This window comes from Macadamia integrifolia, chromosome 12, assembly GCF_013358625.1.
Source record: "Macadamia integrifolia cultivar HAES 741 chromosome 12, SCU_Mint_v3, whole genome shotgun sequence".
In the NCBI taxonomy this organism is placed as follows: Eukaryota; Viridiplantae; Streptophyta; class Magnoliopsida; order Proteales; family Proteaceae; genus Macadamia; species Macadamia integrifolia.
The window spans coordinates 12,952,874-12,965,416 of NC_056568.1; the positions used below are offsets into that span (position 1 = coordinate 12,952,874).

Sequence of the window (12,543 nt, forward strand, 5' to 3'; positions counted from 1 at the left end):
TTTTTTTTTTTTTTTTTTTTTTAGAAAAATTTAATGGTCTAAGTTCTTCAATAGAATTTTACTTTTCAATCAATTTGCGAAACATTTCATTATCCCAAATTTCAGATTAAGACATAAAATTAATAGATTAAACCTAAACATTAACTTGTAACTAAAAATGATAATGTGAACAATAGGTAAATTTCAGATGTTAGATCTTTGTACTAGGTAGAAATAATAAATCCCATTGTCATGACCTCATTGCTAGAATTAATTCCAATCTTTAAGGATGGAAAGCTGAGGATGGACCTCGGCGCAATGGAAAAATTGCTCCATTATATCTAAGTGGACATATACATACAAATATTGAATCGCTAATATTTTGGCTTATTTTGTTATTTGGGAGGCACCCCCACTTCGTTTTTTTTGTCCCTTTGGTTGTATTTGGACTCTATGAACGGCTCTTTGCCTTGGCCAATTTATATAGAATCTACATCATGATAATAAAATATATATATATATATATATAAACCCAAATCGTGTGCTAATTGAATCACCACATGGCAGACAATGATTAACATGTTAAGAGGCATATTGACAATGTAAGTGCTAACACCTCACCTGATGACCCAATAATACTAATATAATTACAAAAAAAGCAGTCTAGATTCTAATTTTGGCACTTTTAGTTAAGATGTGGTGGGTAATTTGATAAGGATTTTGTTTGTGTTTTATCCAAGAGTCTGGATAGTGATTCCATGAGTTGTCATCATTAATATCTTTATTGGTAGGCCTAATCCCATTTAATTTTAGCCACAAAATGAGAGAAATATTAAAAATCACAAACACATTCAATAATGCAATGCAACCTTCTATTCAATTCCAGTTTTGGCTTGTATTGCTCATTGTTCAAGGATTATTCATTCCATTGTTCAAGCATTATTCATTCCAAAGGCTTCAAGAATTGAGATCGGATCAGTTAGATCAGAATCAATCGGAATCAATCCTAATTCCTCTCATCTGATTAAAAAAAAAAAAGGTGTACTTAACGCACGAGGCTCCCACGTGTGGGGTCTGAAAGACAAGACTTATGCAGCCTTACCCCTCTCATCGAATTCTTGTGCCAAAAAAAGAACACTACACGCTTGCATTCCCATGCCCATACACATGGGAAAGTGGAGGGTTCAAGCCAATTCTGCCCAATTTTGGCCTTTCCAGCTGATTCCAACTCAGAGAGGAATAATTTAAAGTGTTCGAATCATGGATTAAGACATAGAGTGAGAGACTAAAAGGAGAGCTTAGGAATGGAGACTCGTTGTTGATTGATGTTGCCTTGAGTCAGTGTCATTCTTAGTTGTTTGGATTTAGATGTAAAGACTACCCTATTCTATCATCAAAAGCAATTAGCATCTTTTAAGGCTTTGTTTATTAGCCGTCCAGTAACTACCGACACTAAAGGTTATATTTGACAGTGGGGGTTGTAGTGCCAACCCTACTGTGAGCTTATGTAAGGGGGAAGGTGAATAGGACTCGGTAGGGTACTATTGAGCGGGAAGACTGGACCTGTGAAGATATGTCTCACCATGTGAGTTGTAATCCATCTTTGATCATACCTAACCATGGTTTCAAAAAATGAGAATCAAATTAGCCAATTTGGATTGGAATCAATCATGATTGATCTCAATTTCAGAGCGGTCAACTTTTAACGTTTTTGAGATTGAATTGCTCAGTTTCAGATTGAGCTCTTATGCAGTGCAACATAGTGTTTGACGCATATCCAACGATCAGAAATGCCTTGACATCGAGCCCAAGGCTGTCACACACAGTCCAAAGCGTTTTTAGGTATTAAATGCGCGCCAGACACTGTGTTACGCTTACGCCCAAAGAATTCGGCATCGATTCCAAGTTTAAAATCCTTCTACCTACCAGTACTAACTACCAAATAACCAAACACTAGTGACAGAAGCTTTTTTTGCTCTATAAAACAAGGCTTTATATGGAATGGACCTCGTATGCTTTGATAAATGCATATAATGCAGGAGGGGTTGGGGACTTGGGGCCCTTTAGGCCTTTGGGGGCCTTGAGTTGGTGGGATGGCATTGTGATCAACCATGCACTTCAGCTGTTCATGGTTTTCTAGTTTAATATAGAATTATTTCCTTTCATGTGGTGGCAATGGTGGGCATGGTGGTGGTGAGACCATCAAGAGAAGAAGGATGGTATTTTATTTTCTAATATTGAAATTACTGTTCTGTCCATCAAATTAGCCATGTAATCATTAAAAAACAAAAATGAGATTAATTTCTATTCCAAATATAGCAAAAATCAAATCAAACAAATTTTAAAATAGAAATCACTGCATATAAAATTAAAATAGAAATCATACCAAGTCGTTCATGGTATCAGCACTAGTATTGGTCACCAGCAATACCAATACCAATACATACTGGTCATTTCTAGCTGGATCAAAATATCATTTTTCAACAAAAAATGAGTGTACAGTATTCGCCAAATCCATATCAGTGTGATCGATATTGATACCAATCGATCTGAGTCAATTGGTACAACCAATCTGATAGCAATATCTAAAACAAACCATAGAGGAGAAGTTCCTTCTTTCATTAATCATGGGTCACCAGTCATGAATATTCAAATAAACATACAAATGCAAGACCATCGACTACAAACAAAGACGGAAAAAGGAGGGAGGGAGAATATAATTTGTCAGTTCCTCCCATCACAAACCAAGAGAGCAGATCATGTTCCGTACATTCTTGTACAATCTGATCCACACATAGAATTCACACAAAAAAATTCTATAATGAATTCCATATACTTAGATCAGATTATTGTATTGCACAAGAACCTGATCCATACTCACAAACCAATTCCTCGTAAGGTCATCAACCCCCTTCTCAGGAGAGTTATGGACCAAATTTAAATGGTCCGTAGGGGAGGAAAAATACACTCTGCCCCACCGCTACAAATTATTTAGGAGGGGAAAGGAAAAATAGAAACAAAAACAAACACCATTCCAAGGGAAAAGTTCGGAACCTGTGTGGGGTTATTCTGTCCCTTTCCTGTGTCTCCAATTTTTCGTTTAGACTTTTCATTCGGCAGGGTCCACATCCCACAGTCCAGAAAGGCAAGAAAAGGATGGCGAACCAGAGATCGAGGCAGAGAAGAGAAACGGTCCCAGGTGAAACGGGTTTTACTCCTTAAAACTCCTATTTGAAGCCAAGCCTGGACCAATATGACTTCCCAAAGCTAAGAACCGAAACAAGATTGATTACGAGAGTCAAAACTATTCTTTGAAACTCTTTCTCTCCTTTCTCTTTCTCTCTGGGTCTGGGGGAGAAGCTTAAAAGGTTGGAGTGGACGCGATACTGTTACAGCTTGTCCTCTGGCAGGCAAAAATCTAATTAAGATCTTCGCCTAGGGCCCCCATGCTTCACTTCTCTTCCTCAATGCTCACCCCTCTCCTCTCCCTTTTGCAAAAAGTTAAAGCTGCTACTATATTACATACTTCTTTTTCCTTTTTCTCCGTCTCTCCCTGCATTTCAACTGGAAAAAAAATAGTTGTAAGATTTACAAAAACGTAAAAAGGAAACAGAATGGGTGAAAACCGAAAAGCGAAAACAATTAATTGGTTTTTCCTTTCCTTTCCCATCAAGCTAATGTGTTACTGGTTTACTGTCATTTTCTCTCTTATTTTCTCACAAAAGCCAAAAAGGACGGAGAAGAGTACCACTACAACTCTTTCGCTGATCGAGGACAAGGTCGGTCGCTGGTCAGTCTCTGTTACTGTTAGTGCAAAAAGGCAACGAAGTGAATAGGAGAATTCTAATAATGCTTTTAGTCTTGAAAGAGTCCAAGACACTGACAATTCATTCAACGCAGGAGGGTTTAGAAATTCAAATACGCAAAGACTGGAAAATTTCGAGAATACGCGAGAGGATAATGGAGAAAGAAAAATAATACTCTGTGGATTGTGGGCCTGGCCACATCCCCAGCCAGGCCAAGTAAGGAGCTGTCTTCAATAACAAAGTAACAAAACCAAGCGACTTTTTCTGGTCCAAATAGACAAACGAGGCATGGGCACTGGGCACTCGGCCTCCAGCGCCAGTGACCTTAGTACCCTTAACCTTTTACGGAAAACCCTATCGATGTGCAATGCTGTCACTCTCATTTACTTTTTAGGAAAAATTACATGATTACCCACTTTTGGGTTTCCTTTTACAAAATTAATCACAAAAAGTTTTGATTAACAAAAATACCCAAAATTGAGTTTAAGTTTACAAAACTATCCACCCAAAGTTTCAGTTAACAAAAATACCCAAAATCAGGTTTGGGTTTACAAAACTACCCAAAATAGTGAATCTTCATCTTCCACATATAATCATGTATTTTTTTATTACTGAAACTTTGTATTGGTAATTTTGTAAACCCAAACTCAATTTTAAGTATTTTTGTTAACTTAAACTTTAAGTGGGTAATTTTGTAGAAAAAAACCTAATTTTGGGTATTTTTGTTAACTAAAACTTTTGATGGATAATTTTGTAAAAAGAAATCCGGGTAATCAAATAATTTTTCCAACTTTTTAATTCCCACAAGCCAACATAATCCATCCCTATATTCATTTGGGAAAAAAAAAATAGGAAAATTTCTTTATTTGGAGAATATTTCTCTCAATCGAATTTCTTGAAGAATCAAATCAAGGGCAAGATCAATGGGAAAAAAAAAAAGAGAGGAATTGCTTACATTTTCGTTTTCTTTTCCTCTGCTTCACAATCACAACAGGATTTTTAATTTGGGGGTGGTTTAGGAGAGTCTTTCGGGGTAGCTTGCTTGAATGCGACAGTGGGAGCGATTCTGCAACTCCTCCTCTGATGCTCCAGCACGAGTTCTCCAGCGAACCAATCGAGTTTCTCGAAATTGGCCTGTTCCCCTATCCTCTTCCCTCCAAACAGTACCGACTCCACATTCTTCTGTTTCAGCATCTCTTCCGCCATTCCCACCAACATCTTCACATTGTCTGGACTCCAGTCGGTCTCCACGTAGGCTCCACATTCCCCCAAATTTGACCCATTTGCCTGCACCATCATCATCCATTGAGATTACTCTTTTATCATCTACCTAAATAAACAACTTACAGCAAAGGGCCTCAAGCCCTCAAGGGCATAGAGAATTAACGCCTTTATTTGAAGTATAAAGTTGAACTTAGATGAGACAGGAGTACAGGACAAAGGACCATCCAAAGTCCAAAAAGGTTGGGTGATCTTTGACCGAGTAGAGCTGGGTTTAACTATTATTAACATTTTCTGGGGGTTAAGAAAAGGGAAGGAAACTATGAAGAAGACCGAAAGCGCCTCCATTCATTGACCGGGATAATCGGAAATAAACGAGGAGAAATGCTATTTTCCCTTCCCCCACTTCTCTCTTTCTCTCTGTTATTCCTCCACCCCCGGCCAGCCATCAGGTGGTCATTTCTTCCCAAAAGGAAAAAAGAGGAAAAAACCAAAAAGAGTAGCAGATGGCATCATAGCACAAAAACTATGGGACGGCATGCTTGAGTAGTGAGTACATCGTCAAAGCACGTTTGGTACCATAAATCGATAATGGGCCCTAAAATGAAACCCGCGTTGTCCCTAAAACAAAACATAATACATGTTCTTCCTTTTACTGGCAATGGCAATCATGATCGTTTCCCATTCTTTGCAATCCCAAATCCTAACTAATAGTACTATCTACCCCCCTGCAATATCATATTCTATACAGATGTGTCCATACGGTTTAAGGTCTGAGTTAGAAACCAACCAAAATGAAAAACTCCTCGTCTTTGTAACAAAAATGTATAGGGGGGAAAAAGGGAAAAAAAAATCATTACACGAATCAAGATTGGAATATTGCCTCCAACGGCAGAAATAGGTGTAAGCTTCCCACACAGGCACACACTGACCACAACCTAGCTCCCTTGTTATAGGTTGATTCGACCTATATTCAGGTTCTGGGAAGTGGGAACATTGCATAACGTAGCTACGAGAAGTCGAAAACAAGCAAGGGAAACCAATAGAGGGAAAGGACAAAGGAGATAAATCAATGAAAACAAGATTGGCAATGTGTTTGGAAGCGGTCACATAGACGACGCACGTTAGAACTCCCGAATAAGTTAAACGGTGAACAGTGCTTACCTGAATACGGACGTAATTGCTGCTCCGGCTCTGCCCAAATGCCATCGCGAGGGCGTGGTCGACCAAATCCGCAGCACCGTCGCCGGCGATTCGAGCCATTGGCCTCGCCCACTCTTTGGCTTTCCAACCCTTCACCTTCTCATAGTCGTAGCTACCCTCAAGTACCTGACCACTCCCCAAAGACAGCACCATGAGGTCCTCCACCCCTCTTACGAACGGGAATTCCTGCTTGTTGTGCAGTACGTGCGTGATTGCTGCCGCGGCCGGGTTGCTCATTGCCAGCCCTCCATCAACCGCGACGCACCGAGTTTGCCCGTCTATCGACCGCATAGCCACCGGTTCGAACAACGCCGGCTCGGCCGAAGTCGCTCGACACACCTCCCACAACCGGAAATCGAAGCTGTCTGTCTCAAGCGCATCAGCTCGGGAGAAGAGAAACGGCGCCGAGCTTGAGAGATCGTAACATGGTATCAACACCGGCTTCAAGGTGTCCTTGAGCGTCAGAGTCCGACCATTCTGCGTAAAAGCCTCTCTCACGGCTGCGTCAAGACCGGCTGTTGTTGAATCGGTTGAGCCGCTTGTTCCACCCTTGAACAAACGCCGGAGAAAACTAGAGGGGGAAAATGAACTGGCTGGTAATCGAAAGAATCGCTTCCCCTGTTCCGCCAAGAATTTCCAAGTGTCCTCCGCGCAGAAAATGGGACGTCCACCGCCTTCGGTGGCAAAGAGCATCGCTGTGAAGATCCCTCCGACGCCAGTCCCGGCGGCGACATCGAAATAATCGGCGATTCTTGCGTCGGGATCGCCTGACTTGTTCTTGAGAGCTTGCTCGAGGTAAGCTAGGGCTTTACCAGCTAGGATCCCACGCATGCCTCCGCCGTCAATGCTGAGAATGCAGACCTTACCTCTCTGGTTCTTGATGGCCGATACACTATTCTCAGTCGTTGCCGGCTCAGCAGCTCCAGAATTTGTTTCAGTGGTTGGAGATATGTGTTTTGGGATCCAGAGCTTCTGATCATCGTAGCCGAACAGAAATTTGCTTTCAAGGATGGAAAAGATCTCGTAGCTGAGCTTGTCTGTATCGATGCTCGGTTCTTGCATTTCCGACGGATTAGAAGCCATTCGTACACAATCTAGACGGATATTGTTCGTCGCTGACCTGATATTTCCCCTTCTTTATCTCTTTCCAGATATTTTGGAAATACTCTGCATGCTTACAATAGCAGATGATGCTGTTGCTTCCAGTTTCCAATCGAAGCTTGCTTTAATGGATTTATACGGTTATAAGCTCCCCAACCTCTACTTTTCTGAAAGATTTAACGGATTTTACTTATATTTGTCCACTGCCTTTACCATTCCTTCCAAACATCTCCTCCTTAAAGAATCTGAATATGTAAAGATTTCTTCCGAAACTCCGCTCTCCACCAGAAATTGAGAACAAATTCAGCAAAGATTACCTCGACGAACTATTCACGAATTTCTGGAGATCCTCTGAATATCGGCGCCCAAACGGTTTCCGCTTCAAAATCTCTTCTTCCTGTAAACAGAATTTCTATCAGAGATTCGTCCTTTGAGATTTTTGCGCTATCTAAACATTCCTACCTTATGCCTACGGCCTAGGAGAACGCATTCAAGCACAACATTGGATCCTTAGGCCGTAAAACACACTACAGAGCTTCAATCTCCAAGAATTCCTTCTCCAATCATCACCGTTCTTCATCTCTCCACCTCCAATTCTGCTTTCAACAAATTATTCCCTATCTCCAATTCTCTCTCTCTCTGTTTTCCTTCGTTGTTCCTTCCGGTGGAACAGAGAAAGAAGGGGGAGGTTCGTTCAACCAGAAAATAAACAAAAGCAGAGAAGGGGAGACAAAAACAAGAAGAGTTTCTGGAATAATAATAATATATCATCTCTTGCCGTTTCACGCTCGCATAGACCAATCTATTTCTTCATGGTTTACATTGGGCACCGACGATGATGGGCCCGGTCAAAACAGGTAAGGCCGTCCCATCCAACGGTCCTGTTTCTATTCCCGCGTTGAGTCTACTTTCCATCCGCGATCAACGGTTGAAATGGAAATTTTCTCCCGCCATCATCGGTTACGTGTGGGGTCCAGCTCATCCATCGCCGTTAAAAGATAAGATAAGATAAGGGGTTGTGTAACAAATTTTGCTGTTCGTTTCCTCGTAATGACAAAACTATCCTCTGTGTGGTGGGCCCAGTAGTTGCTGACATGGCATTCCCATTTCCCCATGACCTAATCGTTGCCTTCAGGTGATTCTCGTTAAAACCGGAATCGAATCCACTCGAATCGGAATCAGCTGAGTCTGAACCGAATATCTCTCCTTTCCTTCCTGGGATTTAATTCCCGGGGTTGGGGTTGGAGTCTGTGTCAGTGTCGGCCACCTGTCAATGCCAATATTAATATCGGTTGTAAATGGCCGGATTAGACGATTTTCCAATACCATTATTTTTTACTATTTTGAGCTCCTCAGTTTTTATACTACCAATCTGATACTGACCAGGTATTGATATCAATAAAGATTATTCTGATATCAATTCCTAAATCTATATTTTAAAGTAGGAATGTAAATGCATAATCGAAATTCGAATTTGGAATTGCATTTATATTCATTTAACGGTATTTATATCCGGTTAAAGGGAATTCGAATTAAAATCTGAATTATTCAAAAAATAATTATTCGATCTAATTAAATAATCAATTAATGATTTTGAGGGTTCTTGAAGTTTAAACAGATTATAGAGAATGAGAAAAATAATTAAAACAACTTAGAAAGATGGATTAATATCAAATTACATTCATTGGGGGAGGAAGGGGTGGATTGTACAAGTCAGAGAGTAAACACATAGTTGAAAATCCGAATTGGATCTGCATCCGTATTCGTTTAGGGGTATCCATATCCGGTCAAGAAATATCCAGATCCAAACACATCCGGTCCAAAAATGATTCATATCCGATCTGCTTACATCCCAAAGCGACTAATTCATGTTGGATTTTTAGATTTCGGGTGGAATTTCGCCAATTCTCAATTGATCTAGTAGATTTGGAATGATAACGGATCATAATCGATTGAACTCTATCAAAATAATGATTCGTTGTTCTAAAACCTTAACCTATTTTCAATAAATCTAAGGGAAATAGTTCTCTAAGAAAAATCTCTCACGTCACATTAATGGCAACACGAAGATATTTGAATAGATCCGCTGACACTTCAATGTTTATCCATCTCTTTCTCACATGAAATGATCTCGCTATCAACTCACATACGATTACAATTTTATTACACTTCATTAATGTATTTCTCTCTTGAGACTTACTCAGATAACTCTCTCCCAAAAATCTATTATGAGAAATTGTATAAGACATTGACTGCATAATGGGAAAAAAAAAAAAATCTATGATTTAATTTCATCGATTCTTTTATAGCATGAGGTCAAAATGAGAATAATAGAGAGATGCAGTTGAGCTACCTTATCAAATCACTGTCCTCAAAGGAAAAAGGAAAATTGTAGGTTACCTGTCTTGGGTGTTAATAAATGTGTGCTGCCTAAGGACCTAGATTGCCACTTCTAATTAATTTTTTTTTTTTTTTTTAATTATTTATTATCAGGAGATGATGACTTGTGTGCGACCGAATATGATGACGTTAGTATAAAAAAAATTAAAATAAATTGAAACTAGGCAGATTTTACCTGGTTGCCGCATAAGGAGAGTCTAGATTGTACCTGTGTAGCTGTAATTAAAACTTAATATCTTCATATAAATGCCTCTTATTTTATGCATAAAAGTTGTTTCAATTAAAAAGGCTTTTAAAGGGTAAGAAAGTTTTCCTTCATCCATAAAAGATGGTTCATCTACCATTCTAAAATTCATAAAATACTTCTCCGATATTCTCTGCATCCATCTGATGGATTTTCATTCACCGTGGTCTTAATAAACCCAATCCCTAATACATAATTTGATAGCAACATATCATTATATTATTATTAAAAGTTATATATTTTTTGAAGATACAAGTGAAATTATGGTATTTATCCTCTTGTTAAAAAAAAAGAGGCAAAGTCATAAATCTATTGACATCTGAAGGGGCGTAAATAAGAAAATCCATTTAGTTAATCGGTACATACTTATGCATTTTGTTGTAGACTTGGCATGATTCTAGTTGTTTGGAACTTAAGATCGAATAGATTGTGGCCAATATCAATACCTTATTGATGTCTTCAACGGCCTAGCCTTCAGATGGTTCCCACACGGCTCTTCAACATATTTCGGGTCAACCTAATGCACTATTTAAAAAATCAGAATTAGATTGATTCAAATGGAATTAGTTGTGCCTAACCTCAATTCCTGTATGTTGATATGAACGCCCTAATGGTTATTTTCCATATGATCAATTTCATTTTAGTTGGAAATTGACATGTGATTAAGAAATTAACTTGAAATAATGAAATCTATCTATTCACAAAATCTGGGCTTTATCAGATCCACCATCATGTATATATATATTGAAATTATACCTAAAAAATAAAACTTGTTATCGTAAAAAACCGTAGTTAAACTATTTTCCCCAAAAAAGGTGTGGTGGTTCACGATCGTATACAATACACTGGATGGAGAGAAAAACCTCATTGAAAATACCAAAACCATCCCTTTTATTTGAAAGAGTGGTTGAAGTCCCTACTTCGCTTTGCTTTGTTAGTAAACAAAACACACTTTGCCAACTAATGAAGAGAAATTAGGTTGGCTTCTATACTAAACCAACATCCTTTCCCTTCGGACTATAGTGTAGAAAAAAAAAAAGCAATCATAAATCAATGCATTCGTGCATGCAGTACTGCATAATCCATGTGTATGGTATAGTTTAATATAATATATTCATTTATATATTTTGCATGGGTTACTAAATAAGGTGTCAATAAGTCTGTCTAATCGGGAATCTCTACTTTAGAACCTCAAACTATGATCGTTCTGTTTAAATAATCGGTCCTTATATGCTAGGGATAGTCTTACTTATGGACAATCAGTCTTTAAACAGGCTAATGAGATATTCATCTCTAAAGGGGTCATGCTTAGTAAACTAGATATACACGGGCTTTAAACATATTGGCCCAAGTCAGGCTATTAATGAGTTAATCCCAATTAGACACCCATCGGATAGTACTCTTGCATTGGAAACAATCGAATGTTAATCGAGCCGGAATTAAGGTGACATATTTAATAAACCAAATGGATCGGTTTCGGATTTTCACAATCGATTTGGTCGAGGCCTACCGATGCGGGACTTCATACCTACTCATAAATTCATGCGCTCGTGTGTGTAGTACTACATAATCCACAAGTATAATATTCTTCTAAAGGTTAGTTAGGTGGCTAAGTATCTTCATGTCTACTTTGCCACATGTTTATAATTTTGTTAATTCAACATAATTAAGTAAATTAATTGATTTTAAAGGACGCAATATTTTTTTTTTTGTTATGAAAAGCCTTTTATTAATCTCACGATAATCTAATTTTTATATATAATAAGCATTGTGATTTGAAAACCTAATACTTATTGAGGCATCTTGAGTGAGTTAAGGGAGGTAGGGAAATAAAAATTACATTAGATATATTTTTTTTTTTTACCAAGTGTTACAACAAGAAATCGTCCTACGTAGCCGTATAATTTGTACAGAGAGGAAAACACAAAAGAGTAAGAGTCTAATTGATCCAACGGAGGACTATGTACCTCCTTTAGATAGATAGAGCCCCGTGCTCCTAATGTAGAGCTAGAACTACTGCTACCGTGGAATCCGCGATCACACATGAGTACCTCGCCTTCCAAAAATCAATCGCTTTCATAGAAATGGAGTGGCATAAAAAGGAAAATGGGGGAACCAGAACAAGATGACAGCTATGCAACAACCATTACGAATCTCTAATGTCTTGCACGACTGATTGGGCGAAGGAAACTCAAAGCTTGGGGTTTTAGGGGGAGAGAGGACCCTGGTCGTTCAAGAGACGATGGTGATGGATCCCCAAACCAAAAGCAGCAGGACAAGAGCCCATTCTCTTCAAGGGGATCAACGAGAGTTGCAGACTATCTTAGTCCTATGGGATGTGGAGAGCTTCGCTTTCATTTGGCAGCTAGCTAGCACTCTCAGCTTAGGGAAAGCGTCCTGGGACAGAGAGGTCAGGCGGGGATAGAGGGGCCAGGTCTCTTCCGCTAGTGATCTCAGCAAGAAAGCCTTTAATTGATGCCATTGGTTGCTTCCAAGCTAGAAAAAGGACTGCGCGAAAAGACTATAGGTCATCTGGCGATATGACATGACAACCGGGGAGACAGAAAGCGAGAAAAGTCCATAGCTAGT

At 39.1% G+C, this 12,543-nt stretch overlaps 1 protein-coding gene across 1 annotated transcript; it reads right to left on the bottom strand.

The window, feature by feature from the left end:
* Positions 1–2,579: 2,579 nt before the first annotated feature.
* Positions 2,580–8,064, bottom strand: LOC122056979 (patatin-like protein 6). The gene is made up of 4 exons (XM_042618959.1): positions 7,773–8,064; positions 6,171–7,707; positions 4,741–5,072; positions 2,580–3,543 (listed from the first exon to the last, which is right to left on the bottom strand). Exons 2-3 carry the CDS (start codon positions 7,290–7,292, stop codon positions 4,785–4,787), a joined length of 1,410 nt encoding a protein of 469 aa, XP_042474893.1. The 5' UTR covers positions 7,293–7,707; positions 7,773–8,064; the 3' UTR covers positions 2,580–3,543; positions 4,741–4,784.
* Positions 8,065–12,543: the final 4,479 nt, after the last annotated feature.